This window comes from Pleurodeles waltl, chromosome 9 (genome assembly GCF_031143425.1).
Source record: "Pleurodeles waltl isolate 20211129_DDA chromosome 9, aPleWal1.hap1.20221129, whole genome shotgun sequence".
Taxonomy (NCBI): Eukaryota; Metazoa; Chordata; class Amphibia; order Caudata; family Salamandridae; genus Pleurodeles; species Pleurodeles waltl.
The window spans coordinates 76,847,890-76,875,111 of NC_090448.1; the positions used below are offsets into that span (position 1 = coordinate 76,847,890).

General features: G+C 42.6%; 1 protein-coding gene across 1 annotated transcript in view; it reads left to right on the forward strand.

The window, feature by feature from the left end:
• The first annotated feature begins 5,071 nt into the window (after positions 1 to 5,071).
• LOC138258979 (protein SSUH2 homolog) overlaps positions 5,072 to 27,222 on the forward strand; it is a 257,887-nt gene continuing 235,736 nt past the window's right edge. The window contains exon 1 of the mRNA XM_069206339.1: positions 5,072 to 5,199. Coding sequence (XP_069062440.1) covers positions 5,192 to 5,199 — 8 coding nt within the window. The 5' untranslated portion in view covers positions 5,072 to 5,191. The remainder of the gene's footprint in view (positions 5,200 to 27,222) is intronic.

A 27,222-nucleotide genomic window follows, 5' to 3' on the forward strand; every position in this document is an offset into this window, starting at 1 on the left:
AGATAGCTATAGCGTATTCCTTAGCACAGGTCCCAGCTCCATCAGGGATACAAGGTCACTCAACAAGGAAAATATCAGGCTCTTGGGCAGAGATCTGTGGGGTTCCGTTGAATAAGATGTGTAAGGCAGCTGCTTGGTGTTTCCTAATTAATACCTTTGACAGACATTATAGGTTCCAAAAATGTCTTGAACGAAAACATGAATTTTTGAGTTTGTGTGTTATATTCAGCATTGCTTTCTTGAAATATTGTTGAAGTCCATTCAATAAATCACTTGGTTTAAACATGAAAGATGATTTGTAAGTACATGATGAAGGCGTCAAAATGCTTAGGTATTCTTTATAGGTAATGAAGGGGTCAGCATTTGCATCACTCACCCTGTGCAGCTCCACATGGTGCTACTGCCACCCATTGCCCTCTGAGCCTGCCTGGCTCAGTGTCTTCGAGGCCTTCCTCCACCAGCAGGATCCTGCTTGCACCGCATCCCTGGTGGCCTAGTGGTTGCCTTATGTCTCTTTCACTCTCTGCTGCTTTTTGCCTTTCTGTGCCCTTTCTCTGCCTTTTGTTTTTTTGGCTTTCTTTCTGTATTTTACTTCTTTTACCTCATTTTCCTCCCTTTCTCTGATACCCACACCTCCCCTGCCGCTGCTACCCCTGCACCCCCCTAGCACCGTGTTTTCCCACCCTCCCGCCTCCCAGCTTAGCGACTCCTCCTATATCCCTCCCCATCCTAATGGCGACCACTGCGTGGTAAAGGGGTGAATTCGCTGACCTCTGGTCAGCGTTTGCATCGCTCCCCCAAGTAGCTCCACCTGTTGCTGCTGCTGCCCTTCACCCTCTGAGCCTGCCTGGCTCGATGTGTTTGAGGCCCTCCTCCACCTGCAGGCTCCTGCCTGTGCCTCATCCATGGTGGCCTAGTGGTTGCCTTCTGTCTGTCTCTCTCTGCTGCCTTCTGCCTTTCTCTGTCTTTTTGCTCTTTGCCCTTCTTTCTGCCTTTTTACTCTTTTTGCCTCATTTTACTCCTTTCCTTCAATCCCTGTGCCTCCGCTGCTGCTGCCCCTGAAGCCCCGCCCCCTCCCAGCCCTGTGTTTTCCCACCCACCCGCCTCCCAGCTGAGCTACCCCGCCCATCTCCTGCCACTTCTTACTGGTGGCCTGCGCCCGGCAGTGCCTGGACCACGCACAGCGCCATGGACCCTGGTTCCTGCTCCATCCATCGATACAATGCCAGCACCCTGCACGCCCTCAACACACCGGAGTTTCCAACGCCTGCCACCACACCTCGCTCAAGGACACTCATGGCCCGTTCTCCTGCCGCAACTGCACCTTCACCTGTTCTTGCACCCTAAACCTCCCCCCGCTGGACCACCCCGACACCTCAAATGCATACTACTCAACACTTGCTCCTTCATCAAGCATGCAATAGAAATTTGGGACCTCCATCACCCAGACGACGCCTTCTTCACGGATACCTGGATTAACACCTCTTCCACACTGGACAACGCCACTGTCATCTCTGACGGCTACAAGATCATACTTCAAGACTGCGTCAACCGACCAGGAGGAGGTGTTGCCATCGTTCACAAAAACTCACCCTGCCTCACGACCAGCGTTGATGCCCAGACCCCTGTCGCTGAACACCTGAACTTTCAGATCCAAACTAATACAAACACCACCCTCCATGGCACCCTCATCTTCAGACCCCCAGCCCCCCGGACCCTGCCCACCCTTCAGCAAAGCACTGGCCGACTTCATTGTTCCCCATGCCCTCACCTCAACAGACTACATACTCATTGGTGACCTCAACTTTCACCTCAACAACCACAGCGACTCAAACACCTCTACCCTCACGGAGAACCTCACCACTCTCGGACTCAAGCAACTGGTCAACCTCCCCACGCACTCAACAGGACAGACCTTCAACCATGTCTTCTCTGCCAGAACCTGCATGTCCTTCTCACACACCTCTGAACTCTATTGGCCTACCACCACTGCGTCCAGTTCTCCTTCACCAAGACGGTCGAATGGCATCATGCCCACCGCCCCCTCGCAGGAACTGGACCAAGGTCACCGAAGCCCAGCTCACCGTCGTGCTCTGCCACTCCCCACCACTAGACACTGCAGACACCAACGCCTCAGCCACAACCTCCACCAGTGGATCACTGATTGCGCCAACACCCTAGCCCCCCTAAGGAAACCTGGCGGCACTTGATACCACAGGAGATCCAGCTAGATCTCCACCGACCCCCAAGAATCCAAGAGCGCATGCAGATGACTCGAGAGAAAGTGAACAAGCAGTAAGAGCTTAACAGACCACAAAACCTTCAAATACGCTGTCACACACCACCGGCTCATCAGAACGACTAGAAAATCAGCCATTCAGGAGCTAATCAACACCCACGCACATGACAGCAAGGAACTTTTCACCATAGCCAAGGCATTCACTAAATCCGGCACAGACATCCCACCCTCCCATGACCTCTGCGACCAACCACATCCTCGACCCCTCCCAATCCGGATTCAGAAGCAACCACAGCACCAAAACCGCACTCCTAGCAGCCACAGATGACATCCGCACCCTACTGGACCATGGTGCGACTACTGCCTCGACCTCTCTGCAGCCTTCGACACCCTCTCCCATACTACCTTGTGCACCAGACTACACAACTCCAGCATCTGCAGCAAAGTCCTGGAGTGGATCCGCTCCTTCCACACCGGCTAAACCCAGAGAGTCAGGCTCCCACTTTCCACCTCAAAGTCAATGGAAACCAGATGCGGAGTTGCCCTGGAGTCCTTCTGGGTGATACGATGCACCATATAAATGATTAAATGATGAGGACAGGGAACATGGGGGTAGTGACCCCTAGTGCTGTAAATCATTATCCCATTAATTACTTATGCAGGAGGAGTGCCACCTCCATCCACTCGGTAAGCGAAAGAATACTGCGGCGACTCCCCTGGCCACCCATCTAGGCATCTCAGGGGCTGTCCTGGCCTGCATTCTTGCATCCTGAAACACCAAGCCTTAACCTAAGAAGGCCGTCCCAATGAGGGGGAAGGGAGTGTAATAATGAGAATAAAACATACAGGACCAGGAGTAATGAAGAGGACTGATAGTTAATTGGATGTCTTTTATGAACTCTTTGGAGTACTTTTCTAATAATGTACTGCAGTTCCAAACTTCCTAAACTGTCCACGTTTCCCATTAAACACCTTTAACCATTGATGCTGCTGATGCAGATATGTTAATTAAAATTATTTATGCATTTTGAATAATAATAATAAAATGTAGAGAAAATGTTATGTAGAAAAAAATAATAAAGCACATTTGAAAATGTGCCCACGAAGAGTGGCTACCAACTTACATGAGTTATACTAAGATGATTAAACATGCGTGAAATATTGCAAATGCGTAATAAAAATGTAGTAACATGTCATATTGAGCTATATAACGTATGTTTTGCATTATATTGTATAGTTAACTTAACCGAAGTTGTGGCCTAGTTTGGCCAGGCCTCACGCAGAAGCTGAATAATCATGCAATGTAGAAAGCTGATGTGTTGAACTGACCCTGAACCACTTGTGTTAATAAAATTTGCTTAGCTAGAATTTTCTGCAATGAACCAACGGACAGGAGCTGATGGAATCAAAATTGCATCAAGGACTGTGTAAAGCAGATGAGATGTACTTTCCCAGGACTTGAACAATTGAGACACTGACTGGAGAAAAAGATGCAACATTTTCGATACCCAATGAGCCGGATGATGAGGACATCATACAGTGAACCAATCGACACCCTGAGAACGGCGCAATATTAGAATTCATAGATTTGAAGAGCTGAATGTATTGGGCAGCATCATATATGGTGACTAATTGACCAATTAGGATTTGGGGGATAGTATGAGAAACTTTAATATAATGTCATGACAAAGGAGAAAAACTTCAGAACTGATGGGGAGATTTTAGAGGCAGATGATCGGGAGAGACCTTTCGCTGAATTTGATGCGAGATTCTGTCATTGGGTTCATGCTCTTGAGAGCCTGATGCGTTGCTGAAGACGAAGACTGACTTTGTTGCTGATCCATATGGTGGATAGGTAGCTATGACAATGTGACTGATTTAATTTTTGTGCCTTTTCTTTCTAGTTACCAACCGCGCTGTTTATAGTTTTTTTTACTTCTAGCTAGATATTTTTCTAAATTCATGTTCTAAACTGTTTTCGCATGAAGTCCCACATGTAATGCTAATCTGGGTTAGGTAGGGTTCCTATTCTGAGACGTTGACGTATAAGGTAGCAAATGATTGATGGACTGATTTGCTGAACTCTGCTATTCATGTTAACATAGTCTTCTTTATTGGCTTATGTTTAGGCATTAGAAGGCATGTTTCCTGAAGTACTGATTAGGTTATGTTATTGGTGGTCACTAATGAGTTAATCTTGAATCTTGAGTGAATTGAATAAAGTTTAAATTAACCTTATGACCTAGCATTGTAACAAATAGGGAAATACATTTGATAAAACGTATAATTGATTTGGGGTTATAGTGAGATGTTGACGCTATTCACTGATGATTAATGTTTTGCTTATTGATTCTTGTATTGATTATTGATGATACTCCAAGCGAATCAAAGGGTTCATTGACCTGTGCGCGTCCCCTTGTAAGTTTTACTTACTAAGGACCAGGCGCGCTAGCAATGCCCATTGCTCTGTTTCGCATATTGTGATTTATGTTTTTTGCTCATATGTGTAACGTTAAAAGAAATATTGCAAGCCCAAGAATGCGACGCGTTGTGGGCGACTGTACCAGGACTGGGTGTTGAACTCTAGTTATAACATAAGGTCTATTCTGAAGCTGGGCGCCTGACAAGCCAGAAAACACCCTGCATTGTTGGGCATCGGATAGGCTTGGCAGGCGGTCTCTGTGGAGTCTGCTGGGGGAAGAAACCTGAGCCTTCAGGATTTATCAAGAATGTTTTCGAGGAAGTAGAAGGGTGGGACTCCAATGCTTTGCCTCAAGCAGAGGGGGCTCCTTCTAGTGACGCGTGGGAGGACCGGCTCTCTAGCTCCTCCCGGAGGGAGGGCGCGGCTCCAGGGCTCTCTTCTTCTACAGCTCGGAGTGAGAGACAGACGATCTGTGCTTGAGGAGAGAGGATCCGTAGCCAACAACCAGAGCCTGCGGAGCAGCCGGAGACATGGAAGGGTGAGGAAATGTTACTCTCACCCCCGCTCTGCCCGCCTGAGCTGTCGCCTATGCGCACCCCGCCCCCCCTTACCGGAGGTTCTCCCTTGAGACATCCCCCCATGTCCGACTGTGTCCTCCCCGCTTCCCTGGGCGTAACTTCAAAGGGGCGAGGGGGAGGGTTGGGGCGTTACACCCCCTCAATAAATGTATTCTGTAGTAAATAGTTTGTAAACGGGTGCTTTCAGTTGGTGAGGTGTTTGTCGGATTTCACCTGGGAATTTTATATGCGCACAGACTAACACACACCCCGTTCTCTCTCGCCTCTTTTTTTGAAGTTGTTAATAAATGGTGGCTATTTTCCAATATACTTTGTTTTCAGTACTGCTAACAATCCCCACTGCCTCCCTTGACACTGCCCATTAAGTCCCCCTCATTTCCTGCTCCTAATGGTTGCGAAATCTGAAGCTCCTAACAAGGCGCCGCCGCCCCTCCCCCCCAAAAAAAAAACGTATACTGACCAAGCTACGCCCCCGCATACCCTCCGGGAGTTTTGAAAAAAATCCACAACGGAAGGCCACCGGCGTGCCCGCATGCTCTGCTCACTTGCTCGGTTATTTTGCCGTCTATACTCCTGCGCGTGGAAAGAAGCCACTCTAGACGGAAGCATTCCTGGGATGCACAGGAAAGACCTTAAGGATGAGAGGGGTGTGAAACTCGGGACACTGATATGTGCGACAGGAGGAGTGGCTGCTCTCTGGAATTAAGTGGGGTCGTCCTTGTTTTTAGTTAGGAAGAGATGTGGGAATTTATTAATGTGAAACAAGGAAATTCGGTTCTTGGAGGGAGGGTTGTGAGACTGAAGGAAGGGGCGAGATACTAAAAAGGAGGATGACTATGTCTAGGAAGAACAGTGCCCTCGAATCCGGTTCCGGAGTAGCTCTTTGCAACTTTGCATTCTGGGACTTGTAGGCATTTTGGACCAGCTAAAGTCCTGGGCTCTGTAAAATGCGGTGTGAGGATGGTGTGGGTTTGATTGTATACTAATGCCCCATTTCAGCGAAGTCCATAAATTGGCCGTGGTGCCTATTAAAGCTGTTCTGCACCCTGCTGCACGATTAGTCTCGCTCCCTGTAAATATGACCATATCCCACGTGTCTTTTGTTTCATCTTTAAAGCATAGCTCACTTGCTTGACTGTCTCTCGATACACCTATTAGTAATTACATCGTAAAGAAACTGACTGTCACCGGGGGCTTCCGAATGGAGAGAAATAAAGGGAGCTTTTGCTTGCAGCTCTAGCGCTTCAAACAGGACCCCGCTTTTTAATCTTTCTTTCAGGATTTGTACTCCAGTTAGGACATTTATTACCTGATCCATTGAGACTGACTTCACCGGTCCCTTTAAGTGTTTATTAAAATGTTACCTCCTTCAAAAATACCAAAATGACCCCAGTATATCTTCAAGTAGATTGTGCTACTCGAACGCAATAAGAGAGTCTGTTTCACTGGATTCTGGTTTCTGAAATATCAGATCACTGTTCGCGTTTGTTTGCCTAAAGTGGACAATAAACAGTCCTGTGAAAGCAGTTATGTTTGATGTGGTGCACGGACAATAGTCGGTGTCAGTTCTTGAGTTTAAGTATTGTATGGACCCCACTTTTTCCAAACGAGCTTCAGAATGCTTTTAGTGTATCAGAAATGTGAAATCCCACGAATTTCCTCTTCTAACCACACGTGCAATATAGTTTACTGATTGTTTGTAAATCCCACTGTCATTTATATCACATTTGATTCTTTTTTGGTACACTGTAATGTCCTCGGGGTTCTTTTTCCAACTATTCTTATCCTTTCCAGATAAACAGAAGGAAAGGGTGAGGCTGGGGGACGGTATGGAAGGACAGGTGAAGACTGGGAATGAGATGGGCTTGGGACTGGCAAGGGCGACAGAGGCAGATTTGAAGGAGGAATAATGGTTGTGAGAGTGCAGAAGAAGTGATGAGGTGGAGAAAAGTGGCTTGTGACACGAGTAACGTATATGTTTAAAACCGAGTGGTTGGGTTTGGCTTGAGGTGGCGATTGTGGTGTGTGTGTGTTTTTTTTTTTTTTTTTTTTTTTACGTGAAACTAGGGATGGTGGAGTGAGTTTTAAGACTGAATATTGGAGACAGTGTCCTTGATAAGGCATGGGGGCAGGTGGAGGTGTGCATGGAAGTGGTGGCCTCCGCGAGCCTGTTCACCACGCAGAAACGTAGGCACAGAGAGATGTCAACCTTGGCCCCCATCAGTGGCGGGGTCTGTGATCAAGTGCTGCACTCATAATACAGGCCCTTCATTTTTAGTTCTGGCTTGATAGTGCAGTTGTTCCTGACCTTAGGTGATCAAATACCTTTCGTAAGGACCACTGATCGGTGCTTTGGTTCTGCCCACTTGTTGATTTTCTTGAGTGCAGCATTGGATTGGGTGGGCGATTGTGTGCTTCCACTGGAAAAGATTGTTTGTATTTGAGTTTTTCCATTACTTGCTTATGGTGACAACCTAATGATGTAGGCAAGAGGCTTGATTGTGTCTTATGACAAGTCATCTTAAAGGCTGTAGGGCTGACATTAATTATGAAAAGTATGATATGGATGCAATATGCATTTAAGGGTGGCTTGTTTACCCCTCAAAGCAGGTGTTATCTTTTATGATACCTCACAGATTAAAGTTGTTGGAAAGGGGTTTGTCATTGATTTATCCGTTTTCCCCGTGGCAAAAACATTTTTAGGAGGGGTTGAGTTCCGTAGTGCCAATTTTAGACATACTTGCTAATTTGACTGTAGGCCTGATGGTTGCATTATGAGAAAACTTATACTATAGATAGGCCATAGCTGCAGAGTGTGATAATCCTGTGATTACGATTTTAGACTTCATTGGTTCGTTGTGAAATGCTATGTCAGATGCCATAAGTCTGATCTTGTTACTATGGAAAGCTGCAACAGATGTAGTAAGTGTAACTTATTTATTATGGAAAAAACATGTACTGAAGGCAATAGACCTTTTAATTGAGGCGTTGTATTGTGCTACATTGAAGCAGACATTTTGTTACATTGAATCTTATAGATTAACATAGTTGAAAAGGGTGTTGTTTACACCCTGACAAACCCTGGTGATAGAAGATTTGCCATGTGAGGATCCTTCTAAGTCCTTTCTTTAGGGTATGCAACATGACTGTAATTTTCATTGTGATGATCCTTGTTGGGCCCTTCTAGGAGGGTTTGTGTGTTCTTTTGCTAACAGTAACTTTGTGCATTTTTAATTCTATGACTGATTGTTGTATGGTGGGAATGTTTACTCTAGCTACAGTAGGCCTGATGTGGTTTTGGTGACAAGCCTATTGTAAATGCTATAGGTCTGATTGGTTTGCTAGGAAATGTTGTCAGAGGCCATAGTTAGTTCTGATCTGTTTAGTATCAAAGGTTATGACAAAGGCATAGACCTGACTTACTCAGTGTGAAAAGCCCATGTTAAAGCCAGTAGGCCTTGATGGGTGGATTTGTTATTACCCTGCGTTAAAGCCCGTAGAAAGGTATTTTGTTACATGGGTTATTGTGGATTTCATTAGGGATCGCAGAGTTTGGTGTTGAGTGTCCCACTGACCGTCTCGGAGGGTAGAATATTTGTACTGTGATCTTCCTAGACAGGCCCTTTTAGGTGGGATTGTATGTAGTTGTTCCATTTGTATATATTTGTAATTTTAAGACTGTGTACTTGATCATTGTGGGAAACCTTATGATCAGTACAGTAGGCCTGAGCTAGTTTTTGATACAATCCAATGATAGAGGCATGATTAACTCATTGGGGTACCCTTGGGATAGATACACTTATGTGCCGTTGGTCTGAATTATTAATTTTGACTAGTGCTCCAGGTTTAAAATTTTTTTTTTTTTTTTTTTTATTGCAGATAAACATAGGCAGGAAACAGTGAGTTTCCTGTCTATATTTATTTTAAAAAGTGGAAAAATATAGAAAATTGTGGCTCTCCACAGGCCAACAGCTGAGCAGATAAGGAGAATCAAAAATCAGGATGAGATTTCCTCAAATACAGCCGTATGTTATACTTATTTTTCTAATGCTAATATTTACCAGTGCGTGGAGTATTTTGTCATAATTGGTGAAATTGTAACAGGCAGCTTCAATTAGTTGAAAAATAAGTTGAGACGTATTGTTTACTGACTCCATTTATTCTCATAAAATAATGTTGATAAATAACAGTAAGGGGACAAAAAATTGAATATATGGATAAATCCAGACAGAAATGTTAAAAAAAAAAAAAAAAAACATAAACCCGGGAGCCCTAATGAAAGCATAAAGCCAGTAGACCTTTAAAAGGGTGGGATTTTGTTACTCTGTGCCAAAGTCTATAGATGGTATTTTTCTACATTTAATCTGATGATTTATCATAGAAAGCAAAGGTTGTGGTGTTTGTTCAGCCCCTAAGAAACCCTTGGGTTAGAAGATTTTCACGGTGTTAATCCTGGTTAGGTATGACTGATCAATTTAGATGACTGGTTTCTGCCAGGCTCTTACACATAAAATAGCTGTAAGAAATTGCATGTATACAGAGAAGCCTGTTCTTCCTTGACCTCTCACAGCATAATTGACTTTCAGTTTACTGATGCAAGTAGCAGTGGGAGAAGCTGCAGGCAGTGTTGTGTTGCCCCATGAGTGATTTCACTTCAGTATCAGTACAGAGTTCAGTTTTTGTCCCATTGAAGGTGCTTAGGTGTCCCAGAGAGGGGAAATGCTAAAGGGCTCTAATGTAATAAGTCTCGGAAGACGTAGCTAAAAGGCGTACAACTAGTTAAATTTTGTGAAGACAAACAGCATACCTTTTTCAGGGGTTGTGAGTGGGGGTATTTGGGGGTCTTACACCCATCTAATGTATTTTCCAGTAAATAATTGGGACAAGTGCTTTTAGTTGGGTATAGTGGGGTGTCTTTCTGTCTTCACCTGGGATTTTTCAATGCAGATACAGGCAAAAACATAAACATTTTCTTTCTCCTCTGTTTTGAAGTTCTCAAAGCGTGCTTATTTTACAAAATATTACGTTTTTAAGTACCCCTAACAATCCACATTACTTACTTTCCACAACCCTTAAGTTCCTCATGCCCTGCTTCTCGTGTATGGATTTGGCCAAAGTGATTGTTTAGAAAATCTGACAAAAGACCACTGAAACCTAGCAACATGAACCATGTCCCTCTTTTCACCTTACTGAGTATGAAATAAATCCTGAACCGAGTGTTTCTTTTAGCTCCATAAAGAGCTAAACACTATCTTCCACCCAATCAGAATTCGCCGTCAGTTTGCATAGATTACAATGGTGACCGGGTGCCCTCTTCCAATCATCACAGGCTTTGTAAAATACACTCCTGAAGCCTGACTCTGACTTGCCGTGTTGGGACAGCCCGTGTGGCAGTGCCGCGCTCCAGAGATGCGCGGCCTCCGTTTCATGGTGTGGTTGTTTGTAAACATACACCGCAGAGTGCGCGCCGTGTGGTTCGTATGTGAACAGTTGCTGCCGAGATGTCCGTCAGCTCCCAGGCCTGACTTGTTGGCAGGCAGTTCCTTTTTATCCTTCGTGGGCCCATTCAGGGTTTCCATATCCAGTTACGTCCACTTCCTTTAGTTCCTCGCTTACTTGGAACTTTGTCAACGTGCAGCATGTTTCAAAACCCCTATCTTGGTTAGCATGTAACATGTAAAACAAGCATTTGGAATGTAAAGGGTCTCGCGTTTGCTCGAGTTAGAGCTATTAGCATTGTAAACTTCTAACCGGACTTTGCTTGCCACATAAATTGAAAACTTAAAGTAAAACAGTTTCACATAACTAACCAGAGTTTTCTTGCCATATAAACTGAAAAGTAAAAGTTTCACATTAGCGAACCGAAGGCCACCATCAGCGCAAAGCAGACACACAAAGGGAAATAAAAGTTAGCTTGCAGTGAAACCTATCGGCAAAAGTCCAATTAGCTATATAACTGGATTGATGTCATGCAATGCGCTAGACTACTGCCCAGAGAGATCTCGCTATGAAATAAAGATGAAAAAGTAGTCCAGAAACCAGACGGAAAACATTGAGCCTCATATGTTTTCAATCAGTGGATTTATAAAGCGCACTACGTACCCGTGAGGGTTTCAAGGTGCTGTGGTGGGGGCAGGGGGGGAGAGCTGGTGTTACTGGTCGAAGAGCCAGGTCTTGAGGAGACTTCTGAAGGTGAGTAGGTCTTGAGTCTGTCGCGGGTTGGTGGGGAGGGTGTTCCAGGTTTTGGCGGCGAGGTATAAGAAGGATCTGCCGTCAGAGGTCTTTCTTCGGATGCGGGGGATGACGACGAGGGCGAGGTTAGAGGAGTGGAGCTGACGGGTGGGGGTGTAGAAGCTGAGTCTGTTGTTTAGGTAGGCTGGTCCGGTGTCGTGGAGTGCTTTGTGAGCGTGGGTAAGAAGCTTGAAAGTGATCCTTTTGTCCACGGGGAGCCAGTGAAGGTTTCTCAGGTGGTGGGAGATGTGGCGGGGTACGTTGAGGATCAGTCGGGCAGAGGCGTTTTGGATGCGTTGGAGGCGTAGTAGGTCTTTTGCTGTTCTTCTTGTTTCTGTCGGGATCCACTTGTAGATTCTGCAGAGCATGTGGAGTGTGTTGTAGCAGGAGGAGGAAACTGCGTTGACCTGTTTAGACAAGGTGAGGAAGGAGTCGAGGATGAAGCCCAGGTTGCGAGCGTGGTGTGTCGGTGGGGTTCCTAGTGCTGTGGGCCACCAGGAGTCGTCCCAGGCGGAGGGGGTGGATCCGAGGATGAGGACCTCCGTCTTGTCCGAGTTTAGTTTCAGACGCCTAACTTCAACTTCAGTAGTTGGTCAGTGCGCTCGAGGGCTAAACAGCGGAAAAAGGCATGCCGTATGCATGCCTTTCACTAATGAAAGCAGGCAGATTTTAAAAGGCAAGCCCATAAACCAATTAAAGTGGGCGTGGTTAGAAGCCCAAAGAGATTACAGCAGCGGATGGAGCACTTTGCGCTCGCCCCTAAAAAGTGAATGATTTTGTTTGTGAGGGGTCAATCCATCGAGGTGTTTACAGTCACTGAAGAGTAGATGAGGGCATGTATTGCCATCTTCCCAGCAGGATTACCGATACAGTAGGTTACCGCGTAACTCACTATCTCCAGAGTTGCCAAGTTCCAGGTCTAGGCTTTTCGTCTGCAAATCATTGCTTAAAGGTGTGTTGTTAAATAATCTCACGTGAGCTAGGACTACAACTCCTATAATGCATCAGGCTATTCAAAAGACATAACCCAGTGTTCTTAGTAAATGTGGTCCCTCCTTAGCAGAACAAAACATTTTCACACCACTACATCTCTAAGAATGCTTTTTCAAATTACCAGTTTACTAATCGAATCATCTAGAAGCTAGAAACACATGGGAGAGTACTACCAACATTAAAAAAAAAAATTTTTATGAAACTTATTTTAGGTGCTCATGGTGGATGGAAAAAATGGCCCATGCGTGTGCTGAGATGTTGTGTGTACCATCCACTGCATACGTTGAAAATATAGATGTGCAGGTATTTGCCGTCCGAGAGTACGTGTTTTCTACTGAGGAGTGTAGTACGGTCCTTTCATAAGAATTCCTGAAACTCTTTTGCCTATTCAGTGGAAGCACCAATACAATCAGTTGGTAACAGTAGTGCTGGGGATGACACCTGGTGGTGCTCAAAGCTTGTTTGTAAGCTCGAAAATGAGAATAGCTTTTACTTTTGAGAGTTAAGGGCCAAGGTAGCTTCACTAAGTAACACCCACATGTAACCTGTGTCTTGTTTAAAATTGAATCCTGAGGTAACATCTGAATGGTGGGCATGAATCAACACACAATACCATTTGTACAGCAATCAATGCAAGTTGGGTTGGCCTCTATTGCTTGGATCTTATGACCGAGGCTCACAAAGGGATCCTTGGCATAATTCATCATCTTAATTGGTGTTTTCTGAGATGTCCTGAATTTTAGATCTTCAGAAGACCTGAATTTGATTAAGAGTTAATTCATTAGGTATGAAAAGGTCTTCTGCCCTCTCTGCTAGATTTGGAAGAAAACATTGATGAATGAACAGTAGGCCAATATTGGGTTCACAGAGTGCTGTTTTTAGGCTGCTGGAGATGGAAACCATTTATAAATGAGGGCTGTTAATTCAGAAGATACTTCTCAGTGACATGAAGGAACATTTTCTGGGGGAGGTGGTGTCACAATCAACGAGGGACTGTTATTGTTAGATCTAATTTACAGGTTCGTTTTTTTGATTTCTTTATTGTCTGGATTTGGCCAGAGGGGCAAGCTGACAGTGTGTCTTATGTGAAATTATACAGCCAGATGGCTTGATAGTAAGTAAAAACACCTTTGGCTATCTTTGTGACAAAATATCTGTTGAACCCCTCTGGAAGAAGGAAGTCTTGTTCAAGCCATTTATTACTAAAAGCGAAGTCTATATTGTGAATCAGTTTTTGGGTCAAAGACGTGTATTGTGGAGTGGCAGTCTACAAAGTTGTGCCTCAAGGTGTAGACTGCCTATCAAGATTTTATTCAAATTTCTCCTGACTTGGTTGTAACTCTTGTTCCTCAAGCTGACATTGAAAGCTAGCATGATTTAAAAGAATCCCACTGAAAGGTACCCGAGTTCAGTACTCAGTAAATGAACTATAAACCTGAATTTGGTTAACTCAGAAGGAAACAAGTGCAGGGTAGAAGACACTGGTCACATAAAATGATATGGGATGAAATGTCTTTTGATTTAGAGACTGCCTCCTGTGGTAAGTGTTGCCTTAGACCTTTGTTACGATAGGGCATTATATTGCTACTGGGTACCTTCTTCCGGGCATAAATGATTCATGAGAAGATGTGGTCGTGAGTAGAGCTGCCTGCTTCTTAAGAGCCAATGTTGCCTGTGTGAATTCAGATAACTGTACTTGTATGTCTTCGGTACGCACAACTCCAAATGTACTCCAAGGTGCTCATTTCCTGTCTGTGTTCCGGTTCTTACATGGAACATCATCCTAATTGTATAGAGTTAGTGAGTAAACTGGATGCTCATCCTTTCCTTGCAGGTGTTGCCCTACACCACCCTCTGGTCTGCACAAGGGTAGGAAAGAAACATTTCATGTTATGAACATTTATAGAGTGCATAGCTACCCGAAGGCCTGTCTATGAAAAGTCCACCTGTACTTTATAGGCTTGTGCTGTCCTAGCAAATGGTGAGCCAAATACATTGGCTTTATGACATGGTTGTTGAAAAATGTTGATATCAAAGTGCTAAAAAGCCAATAGCCAACATATTTTGTCTGGTACTACACTTCTTAGGAGGAGCAACAAAGCCCTTTGAAGGGCTCCTTTATCACATACACATATGTTCACGGTGCTCGGTTTAATTCTGCTATGTTGGGAGCTGTGATACGGTTATGTCATACAACTATAGGTTACAGTGCTTTGCCTCATGGCTCTTGGTAGTGGAACATGTGGCTTACTTTGAAGTCTGTGTATGCACTTAGCCTCACAAAGCTGAATAGGGCATACAGAGTTTCTATAGTGTTTTAGAACTTTCTGAAACAGGACCCCCTGGATTGCAGCCATGTAGGAAGAGCACAGCTTCAGGTTTTGAGCTCATTCAACCACACCCTCCTTATTCTGACATGAAATTCGTTAAAAAGTAATCTAATTCATGTGTTGCCAGCTTGTGCATGTGTGCCTCACCCTTCTTCAGTTATTGAAGATGAGAGGTTGTGAATCAGCAGCTCAATTTCAAAGGGTAACAATGCAGTTTGAGGTCATAAGACCTCACAGAAAGCCACTCTTCAAGCCGTGGACAAATCGCTCTGGATGACTTACAATGTCTGTCTCTTTATGATTCTACTTTGTCTCTTCAGCGTTTGGCACAGTTGACCACCAAACTGTTTGCCACATATTGTCAGTGTTCATGCAGTGGAATTTCTTTAAGTGATGGTTGGCACTGTGTAGTTATAGTTAAATCAGCTATCTTTAACTTGTGCACTCTCCATTCATTGGTTGTGACCTCAAACAGTACATCACTCACAACATGTTAAATGACATCACAGCCTCTCCAATGATCATTGATGACCTTTTTCAAAGTATGGCAAGTTATATGGTGCCCCCTTTAGCCACCAGTTAAGTTTTACAGCAACCGATACTTCATTTAAACAAGCTAGAAACTGAGCACAACCAGTGTGAGTTGTAGTTTTATGTTTCAACAAGGCTGTGGGTTACTTCAAAGTTTCCAAAACATATTTATGTTGAAGATTTTTCATGTGTAGTGCAATCCAATTATTTCTATATAAATTGGAGACTTCTAAAGTGAAGCTATTTATTTCCATACACTCAGTGAAAAGTCTGATACATTAAAGATTGTTGTGGAATGTAAACTCTATGGGTAACTCGCTTACTAAAAGGTTTAAGTCACAGCATAGTTATAAGAATTGTTAAAATGGTGTATACCGTTCTTGTCCTTCCAGGAATGTGTATTGTACTTTTACATACTAGGGAGTGTTGATCATATTGCTTGGTAGTGCATGCTTTATCACTGGCTAACATATAGATTAGAAGCGTTCTCTTAAAACTCTGATGCAGATTTTACAGGCATATCTCATTAAGATAAATAATGTTTTTGAAAATTATTCGGGGTTTGATAAGCTGCTGAGCTCATTAATGTCTATAGAGGTGTTACTTTCCTTATGCAACTCCCATACTTGTAGAAGAATAGCGCAATATGTACGTAATCTGGGTTTTATCACAGATCTGCTTGTTGTGAAAGGTTACGCCCATTAGTGCTACGGATGTTATGGAAAATTGGGCCTACTTGTACCTTGCTGAATACCTTCCAGTACGAAAAGCTCACAGCATATTGTCATATCCATTGTCATGAGTGATTTAAAATGTGCGGCCATAAGCAATGTATACCTGTGGCGCAAGCTGTAGTTAGCTCAGTAAACTATAACTGGTGAATTTCGGTGTCCTATTTGATCTTTAAACGTTAGTTTTTGTATATTTTAACTCCTAACCATAACTATGTGTGTGTGTGTGTGTGTGTGTGTGTATATATATATATATATATATATATATATATATATATATATATATATAATTATGCCAAGCTGTTATGTGAAAACACCAAAGAATCGCACTCTTCCACCGGGGTCCCGAAAAATGTTTTATTGGCAACATGTTTCGATCTACTCGATCTTCTTCCAAGCCATATTGACATTCATGCCCAACTTTCTTTAAAAAAAAAAAAAACAAAAAAAAAAACACTTCCTTAACCCCCAAGGAAGGAAAATGAAGACCGACTAACAAATTCCATAATGAAAGACAGACTTTTCACATATTCAGTAACAAATAACATATTACCCCCTAAATCTGCCAACAAAAGTCTTTATGAATATATGTATATAATACTGAAATTGGGAAATGTCATTATTCCAGATAAATGTTGATAATGCACAATTACGTGCAAAACATAGTTTCACTTTCCATCATTTTCATATATCAATCAATTCACACTTTTTTCATAATAAATGGAAAGTATCTCTTTAGGCAAACTTATAACATAAAAGTCAAGTGGCTAAAATTATAATAAAGAAATTTCATAATTCAGATAAGTGTCGCTAACACATGATAAAATGCATTCCATTCTCTTCACATAATGTTTGTATATTGAGCAATTTAGACCTTTTTTACATGTTTTTTTTTTTTTTTTTTTTTTTTTTAATCTGTCTTCAATACCATAAACTGATCATTTAGTCTGAGCACGAAACATCTCAAAAAGCAAATGGAGAAACTATATCCTAGAAATCATCATAAATTGACACTAATTATTTTAAATTAAGCAAATCTCTCAATGTCCCGGTCAGTTTAAAAAAATGACAATTAGCACGGACTCAAATATACAAAAAAAGTTCTTCATCTGAATTCAAACCTCCTGGTACGTGACTATTTACATGAATAATGTATTTGGATTCCATGATTCTAAGGTTCTTCTCTCTGTCACCACCTCTCTTGCTTACAGTGACCCTGTCAGTTCCATAAAAAGTTAACATGTAACATTCCCATCATGTATTTGAAACCCGGACACAAATGTCAATATGGCTTGGAAGAATATCGTGTAGATTGAAATGCGTTGCCAATAAATTGTTTTTCTAGAACTGTGTGAAAGAGTGCTATTCTTTGGCGTTTACACATATCAGCGTGGCACACTATTTACATATCCTTGGGCTCCCCGTTCCGTGTATCGTACTGGTCCTGCGTGGTGGAAGTGACCGTCTTTGGGGAATTAGTGCTTGATATATATTTAAAACCCGAAGGTTATAGGAACGTTATAGTTAGGTTCAGATTTTACACACTCACAAAAAAAATTTGGTGGTTGCAGTTCTCCAGACACCATACCTTGTGACCTGAGGTTACTATAATTCGCACCTCCGCCATGCACATTTTTCTCCTCAATAATTTTACTGCAAATGTTGCAGTGATATTATCAATGATGTCATAGAGTATGTCATGACTGACATGTGGGGTAATTAGCAGTGCATGGTGAGGACACAAGTTATAGTTTCTTGAGATAAGTATGACTACTGAATTTCTATAATTTTATGTGAGTAAAATCTGAACCTAACTATAATGTCCCTATGATTTTTTGTTTTTATTTTTAATTAATGTAAAGTAATATTTAATTACCGTATGTTATTCCAACTGCTGACCTGCATGGTGGAAGTGTCTGGCGGAGGTTGGTGGGGGGAGGTTGGCTGCAGGGCCTGGCCATACATCCAACCCCACATTGTGTATAGCCTTTGGCCACCGGGGGATCGGTTCCTAGGGCCGAAATCGACCAGCGGAGGGGGCCTGGCCCACCTGGAGCGTGCAAGCGTAATCTATCTGTGGGCTTTTAACCATGCCCATCACTATCACTCGTTCGTGGGCTTGCCTTTCAAAAAACCTCTATCATTGCTAAATGCTTTTCATTTGTCCCTCCTTGGGGCAGTTTTGTCACCGCCTTGGCCATCAAACCACCTACATGGATAATTGCACATTTGCCGATACGTTTCATTTTCAATTGAAGTGGCAAGAAAAGTCCAGTTAGGAATTTACAACGTTAACCGCTCTAACTCAAGCAAACACGAGACCCATTGCATTGCAAATGCTTGTTTTGTTTCACTATTTTGTCGCATATCAGCAGATCCTTGCTAATTTGCAGCAAATTAAAAAAAAATCTTCTTCTTGTTAAAAATTGGTATTTTTAGTGGGCTTGTTTGGTGGTATGTGGTCCAATCTTGGAATTGGTGAAATCTGGGGGCTTCGTTTATTTTGGCAGACATGGCATTTGCCTGGCATTTCAAGTACAGATGTAGCACAAATGGGGGGGGGGGGGGGGGGAATTAAGATACGCTGTGACAGGACAAAGGAAGAGAAAAACGAAAAAGCCTCACAATGGGTGATGTTAAAAAAAAAATAAAAAAAAAATTGGTTACGGCACACTACGAATACCAGAATGCAAAAGCCAGAGTGTCCATACAAGCGTTGGTGTAAAAGTTCAATTCATAGTGATACACAATGTTAATAATAATTATGTGATGGAATAAGTAAACAAGTTTGGAAATGTAAAGGCATGAAAGGAAATGCATGTATGTATATAATAATATAGAAACGTGAAATTGGGGTCGATAAACATGAAGGTAGGACTTTTGAAATGTTAGCATGTGATCAAGGTATTGATGAGGGAAACGCTTCGGGCATTGTTGCTGGTTCTCTCTCTTTTTTTTTTTTTTTTGTTAGGAATAAAACACGACTGAACAGCCTGCTTCGAGTGTAGTGGTCCTTTGCTCCCCTGGAATTGGGGATCGTATGTTTTTGAAAATCTATAGTGCCCCGGGTGGAATGCCCTTGCCTTTATGTGAGCGGTTCATACATAATGGTGGTGCGCTTTTTACAGATGTTGTTCCCCAGTGACTAAAGATTATTCTGGTCCAGTTAGGTTGAGTGTCCTGTAAGGCAGTGGTTCCCAACCTTTTGAGTTCTGTGAACCCCCCCACTGTATCAATACTGTTACCTGGGGACCCCCACTGAATCATTATTTGAATCTGGGGACCCACAACTTAATAATTACTGAAAGCTGGGGACCTAATTTATTAAAATTATCACATTTTCTAAGCAGTCAAGGCCCCCACAAGGAACCTTCGCGGACCTCCAAGTGTCTCTGGACCACAGGTTTGGAACATCTGCTCTAGGGGCATCCATCACTAGTCCGAAAGTATTGTGAACTAATGGGGAAGGCAGTTCTTCTGTTCAGTGAATCCAATGTAAAGCTTTTTCCTGTGTAGGAATATCACAAAAGTCCAAGGGAGTACATAATTTTATTTTTACTTGTTAAGATTTGTGAAATGACAGTTCTTGGTTATGCAAAGTCTCTTTGCAAACTTCCAGATTTTTTCCTCCTTTACCGGAGACTTTTCTGCCACTTCATAAATGGTTTTCTCTAGGAAATAGGTTTTTTGTCACTACGTCCTTGAAGTCCTACATTTCTCCTCCTTTATTTTTAACTCAAGTCCTGACGTTAGTGTTCATCTATGCACATATCGTAGATAAATTAAATGCCCAATGTTTCAGTGGCAGAGCTGTGAGGGACTTCCTTTAAGAGCTATTCCCTTCCAGCTGGGCCCAAAACAAAGGCTAGCTTTAAAGGGCCACCAGCTGTCCATTTATTCCAGTATCATCCTGTCTGGGAACAATTAGAAGCCTAACACCAAGAACCCAATGTACTGAAGAGAAATAAAGGCACATAGTTTATATCACTTCGCAAGTACTTAAGAGACACTTTGATTTGCCAGCAGGTTTTTTACTTTATTCAACCTCTATACGGGAGATCTGCAAGTAAGTCAAATGTATCTATATGAGCAACTGCAGCGACAATCATTTAATATGGAACCTACTATTTCCTGCAACCAGTTCTAACCCCCTCAACTACCTCCATCAAAAAAGTACAACTGCTGCTGCTGAATCAAAACCTTCAGCAGTAGACCTGAAGTCAGCTTGGCTATTTTTCATGTATACATCTCTGGATCCTGAATCTACTGAGCCATTTGTTGCATGGTATCTATTCTGCTGTTGCTTGTTCCTTTTTAAATTTGTATGTTTATCTTGTTTGCTTTTTGCTGTTTCTTGCTTGTTCCTTTTTGCATTTGTAATATGTTTAACTTGTTTGCTATTTGTACAGTGCTCTGATACCTGTGCAGGCCATGTTTACGCTATATATAACTCCTCAAATAAATTACACTAATTTATTGTTTTCGATCATTTCGCTTATAGTGTTACTCATACCAATGTAGGGTGTCAGTACTTTACATCACACACACATGCCCACTCCCCGCCCCGAATAACATACCTATAATTATGGAGACTGGCCATTGACCATAATGGAGTATGTATTTACTATTCTAACTCCACACGCGCTTTGATAGTAGGGAAGTTTATAAAGTAGACGGAGGCAAACATAACTGCACTTTTACTTTTTTGATTCACGTGCCTAAAACTAACTAAATACACTATGGGGACCGCTCCTCCTAATGTACTGGTCCTCACAAGGACAGTGTTTGTCTGGGTCAAACAGGGTTTACCCATGTTATGTGGCCCGTTCCAGTTCTCAAATCGTGTTCATATTTCATGCAGGTGTGTAAATCAGTCTACAGGAAATGTCATCTAAGACAAAGAGGGCTAAAATGTGTAGGAGTCGCATGTTGTCCGTATGGGAAGGTGCTCTATGTTAAGAGTGCATAGTCGGGAGGGGAAGAAAGTAAGGATTTAAAAAGTAATCTAGGCATTGAGGTGTACTACTTAGACTTTATCACTACTCAAAGGAACCCTTTTTAGCAACCTTGGAAAAATGACAGATTGAGGTGAAAACCATTGGGGTTCTAAACTCGTGTCTTGGAGTTTGCATGCAGACCCTTGATGCTGGTTTATTGGGCACTGTGACATATGGGACACATTTCATTGTATGAACTGCCAGTAACAAAATAATCTGTGTTAAAAGGAGCAACCTACTGAGCTATCTGCATAAAATATAAACCCTGAAGTGTTACAAGAAGTGCTTTGCAGCAGGCCCATTAGCCCAACCATATCTGCCCAGCATCCTTATCCCTTGAAAGTTGTTAGGCACAAAGATCTCTGCAAGTGCTTAACCATGTAATAACATTTTTAATGAATCGTCGTTTTGACCAACTAAGTAAGACAGAACAATTTACTGTCCTGTCTCTCCTTGTTGTCAACTTCTTGCGGTAAAGATTTTAAAAATAAGTGTATAAGTTGATTGTGACACTCTGCTTTTCACTACTCCACCCCTCCCAGCTCCCACCTGAAGCCCCCCTCCCACCCCATTCCGCTGCCACACCTTGACCTCCAATTTTTGGGTTTCTGAAGTATTATTTTATTCATTTATTATTATTATTTTTTTTTTTTTTTATATATATTCCAGCAATGCGAAGAGAATTGATTCACACTGGAATAGCACCAACCCATCTTATTACATTTGATCACATTTCGTGAAAAAGAGGCTTGAACTTCTCTGAAAAGTGCACAAAATGTTTTTCTGATTTTTTTAGCACACCTTTGCTACTCTAATTTTCTACTCTTGCCCCTTCTGTGAGTAGAAAACATGTATTTAATTATAACCCTCTGGGATTCAAAAAGCTTGTACAGAGCTCACTGAAGCAGATATTTATAATTGCAGCATGAAGGGTAGTCTGTATTTACAGCGTTTTGGTTAGTGTTTAGTCACTGATATTTCAGACCAAGTTTGCTTCTTTTCTGCTTGCCCTTTTATAATAACTTGTAGAGATTCATATCTCCCTTCTGCTGTTGCGAAGTGTTGTGAATACCATATGTGAAGGATTACCAAATTCATGTTATTCCATTAACTAGGTTTGGAAGGATGGAACAAGAAGTTTGTTTTGGCAGATTCAAACTTGTGGCTTTTAGCTCACTGCAGATGTCAGCAGTGAGTTAACACCCCCTGCAATAAAGTGAAAAACTGTCAACAACGCAATATTTACACATCAAAGTCTCTTTAGATTTGTGTGTTCATTCTAAGGTTATTTATTTATTTATTTATTTATTTTTAGGTCGAGCGCGCAAGTGCTTTTTTGACCTGTTGTAAGTGTTCTGTGTGCTTTTAACCACACCCATCTCACGCTCATCACTTTCACTCGTTCGTGGGCTTGCCTTTCAAAAATCCCTTGATGTCATTGATAAATGCTTTGCATATCAGTACACGCAAACCTCTCCCCATTCCTAAATTGGTCAAGGGGGGCCAAAATGGACTCTTATTGTGCACCAAGTTGCACTTGGGTTCATTAAACTAGGGAATATCTGGAGGGGTTCTAGCTGTTAGCTGAACTTTTGGCTTTGATAGCGCAGAGCTGTAGGAAAAAAGAAGAAAACGATTGCTGCTAATACTCATCAGTATCCAGCGCCAGTGCGATGATGGATATGCATGAATGTGTTGCACCAAACATGCATGAATGTCATGACGCTTTTAAGTTATTGTTCTAAGATAATTGCTACTGTATGAAGTGCATAAGACAAAGGATCACGACACAGTAGTAAATGGTAGCTGCTAGGCTCAATGAAAAAGGAAAACAAAAAAAAGGTAGGAGGAGGGGCAACAAGTTAACACTGCCAAGTGGTGAGGAGTCAGGGCTGGCAAGTAGGGAATATAAAAGCAAAGAGGAACAGGAGAAGCAAATTCCAAGCTTGACTGGGGGAGCAATTTGGAGAGTGTTGAGCTGCAATGAGAGAATAAGCAGTGCATCAGTGAAACCTAGAAAGTGCATTAACTGTCCTGTGCTAAAACAAACAAAAGACAATAAAAACTAGTTCTCTGATGGCAGATGTGAAAAATGTCATGCAATAAAAAGGATGGTTTAAAAAAACTATGCTTCAGGTGAGGGACTAACAGAAGAGGAAGGAAAATCATCAAATGAGAAGCAAGCAAATGAGTGGCAAGAAAGACAGCCAATGATTAACAATTTACTGACCCTCACTCTAAGTTTTGGTGTTGTTGAAAGATCTAGTGTTCCCAACAATTGAGGCCTAAAAAATGAAACCTTTCCATCTAATGGTACAGATGTGAAACCACTTAAAGGGTCCTGCAGAGTTTTGGTCATTTCCTAACTCCTAAAGAGTAGGAGATGTGGGAAGAGTTGTAAAGCAGTGGTTTGCCATTCTGTAATGGCTAGCACAAAGCTACTGAATGATCTGTTAAACTCTAACTTCACAGTCTGCCATTACGTGACTTCGTTTCTGGATAGGTCAGCTTTGCATACTGTATGGCATCAAATTTAAAGGGAACATCTGATTACCATAGCGTGAAAAAAGCAATGTTTGTAATTTGTTAGGTCAAAACCTACCAGACAGCGCAGCTGTCTAGTTTGCTAAAGGCATTTTGGACATTCAGAAGGCTTCCCTGGGAATGCATTCCGCCAGTTGCTTTCCGATTTGCAACTTTATATTTGCTGGCTTTATTTGTTTTAGGCTGTCCAGATTAAGTTTGTCCCTCCCCAGGAACAAAGCCTTTTCACATTACCTCTCCTTGTATTCTTCCATGAGTGCTCCTTTCTGTAAACATTGTTCTTTTCTTGTCACATTTACTGTGCATTCAGAGACAGAGGTCAAATGTCAGGCTCTGTTTTCTGAGGGAGGTTGTGTTAACTTTTCTTTCTCTGGATTTATGTGACAATCTAGATGATACAGAGGGTAGGAAAGGGTTTTCACTAGCACTCAACAACACTTTAGTGAATTGTGCAAGCATTTCAGACTATATCAAATGGCAAGTACAGTAAAGCACATTTGTCAATTCTGATGCGTGTTAGAAACCAATACTTTTTAATAGGATCAAAATACATCAGTACATTAGGTGATGCCATTTCCACACATTAGTAATAAAGCTATACAGCCCACGTACGATTAAAGGTCATTTCAACTGAAAATATGTTGTCTGTAATGTAATGGGAGTGGGCTACCAGACCATACATACTTTACACTATGACGCTCCACTATACACCATACCACTGCACTACTCACTGCACTCTGCACCACTATACTCTACTCCGCACCACTCGTCACTGTACTCTATGCCCCTCTACTCTGCACTACTCTATTCTAGGCCACTCTGCTTTACATTACTGCACTCTTGGCCACTGCACTCTACACCACTCTAGTCTGCCCATCTTCACTCTCTCAACCCATTCTGCAACACTGCACCCTACGCCAGTGCACTGTATGCCAATACACTATGCTCCAATGCACTCTGCTTTGTAGCATGCACTCTGACACTTCACTCTACTCCACATTACACCATTACTCTACATCACTGCATGCTACCCTGCACCACTCCACATCACTTTACTTTGCAACAATCTGCTCTACACCACTGCACTCTACACCACTCCACTATAGTATATTCTGCACCACTGCACGCCTCTCTACTCTACACCACTGCACTCTACTGTGCAGCTTTCTAATCTGCGCTACTGCATTCTGCATGATGCTGCATCATATGCCAGCAAATTCTATGCCGCTGCAAAATACTTTACACCACCCTACTCTACACCACTCCACTCTGTCAATGCACTCTATGCCACTGTGCTCTCTGGCATTATACTCTGTTCTGCACCACTCTATTCCCCTGCGCTCTACTCTGCTCCACTCTACTGTTCTCCAATCTACTGTGCAACACTCAAATCTGTGCCATTGCATTCTACGATACTGCATTGTATGCCACTGAATTCTGTGCCGCTGCAGTCCATATCAGTACTCTATGCCACTATAATCGGCAACACTCTTTGCTAATGCACTCTATACTAGTCCACTACTCTGTGCCAATCAACTGGACACTACTTTTCGTGGCTCCACTCTGTGCCACTCCAACCCACAAAACTATTTTCCCCTCCACTCTACGTCATTACACTCCACACCCATCTCCTCTACACCACTTACTATTAGCCATGCTGAACAGCAGCCACGCTGTTGTATAACCTGGCTAAAACACATTGGCAAAGCCAAAAGTTCTCTCATAGGCATTGCCAATGCTTGCTTGTTTATTCTGGTGCTCTTTCAGTTCACCATTGTTCTTCAATGATAATTGCACCAATCTGGGAGGAGTGCCGGTCTAATGATTAAACGTTGACCATATAATATGGGGATCGGTGTCCTAATGGTATCTTCACATCACCAGATAATGTGATCCTGGGAAATCAAAGTATCTTCCCTGCATTACCCTACCTTGAAAGATGATCACTTCTTTACTGGAGCGAATACTACTGTTTTTCCACTGTAGGAATTTACCTACACAGGCAGTTTATGGGTGTGAACATCGTTTTGCAGGATGCAGCATGTCATGCATTGTTCACATTTGCATACTGCCAGTGACGTTTTCATTGTATCGTAGCACATTTGAAGGGTTTGAGAAGGCATTTCATTATGTTTCATGTTTGTTGGCCATTGTGAAACGTTAGTGCAAGATTACAACACATCTTGATTTTGTTAATCAGGATGTGGAATGCTTGTTGAAGTGCCATTTTTTTTTTACAGAGTTAGACGCAGTTAATAAAAACAAACAAAAAACGAAATCACGCGAAACGTAACCTGAACATTTGCTTAGCACAGATTCCACTTTGTGGTTCTTCGTCCTTGCACACGTGAAAAAGCAGGATGCCGTTTACCACCCCTTTAGTGGGGTATTTTATTCAATATACTTTTTGGAAAAAATTCAATGGAAGGACATGCCACGTTTCCTGTCTTGATCTCTCTAGTAACACAGCGGTGTGTTCCAATGACCATTGTGAAGCCTTCAATGTCGGACACTGTTTTAGAAAAGGGGAAATCCTTTGCGGGTTCTGTAAAGTTGAACGCATGAACCGATTCCCTCGGCTTTTATTATTTCAGTGCACGGTGTATGTAAATCCCGAAGGACCAGATTATTGAATCAAGCCTGTCTCTACTCATGTCTGGGGTCTCCAGTGGTATCAGATTGCCCCCCCCCCCTTCCTCTAGCAGTGATTGCTTCGTCCAGCTATATTTTCATTTCAGAAGGCAGCATAGAAGTTTTTTATTTTTTTAGGAATATTTGAATTTTCTCTCTCCCTCTGGTGTTATTTCCTGTCAAAGTTTGATGACAGTGTTTGCATTTAGAGTGCTTCGCGTCTGTTCTCTGGCTTGTGCCTCCCACGCTATTGTCAGTTTGCTGGGAGTAAAGGTACCGATGGCTGCGGACTGGTGTAATTTAACTGCAGTGATACTTGGCGATTACAAGGTTCTGATAATGCAACATAGGGGTGTGTCGTTGTACCCGTTGCGGCGCTTTGTGAATTCACTTCAGTAGTGGTTGCAATCATGCTGTGATGGCCTGCCTTGGTGTTTCTTAGCTGTGGCATTATTGTAGCAGTGGACAGGCCGGCTGCAGAAGGGGCCCTGCCGGGTGTTGGGTCACTGCATTACCAAGCTAAGCCTATTGTAACATCAGTGTTTTGGGGGCGGCTGCCAAGTTGCAGCCTTTGGTGTGGCTACCAGACTGTGATATGCTGAATGAGGCCCCAGATTTGAATGTTTCCGTGGGCAGGTGGTGGATGACAGATTGTGTTGGTGCTACAGCGAATGTCACTGCTGGGTTGTGCAATTTTAACAGTGAGGGTAATACAGTTCCTGTGGTTTTGTATGCGGTCTGCATGTATTTTCCCACGTGCCAAACTTACCAGGTACTTCTAGTTTTCTATCGTCTACATCTCTGCATAAAGCTGAATAGCCTTCTTCCTCCTCATTCCCCCAACACCCCTCCATTTTAGCTCCCATACATAAACCCCTGTAATCTTCCACCCTAAGAGCGGTTTGTTATAAGGAATCCCCAACACCGTCGTGGTATTTAACTTAAGTTTATTCCAAGAACACGACCTAGCATCAGTCCACCCCAAGGAGTGCACA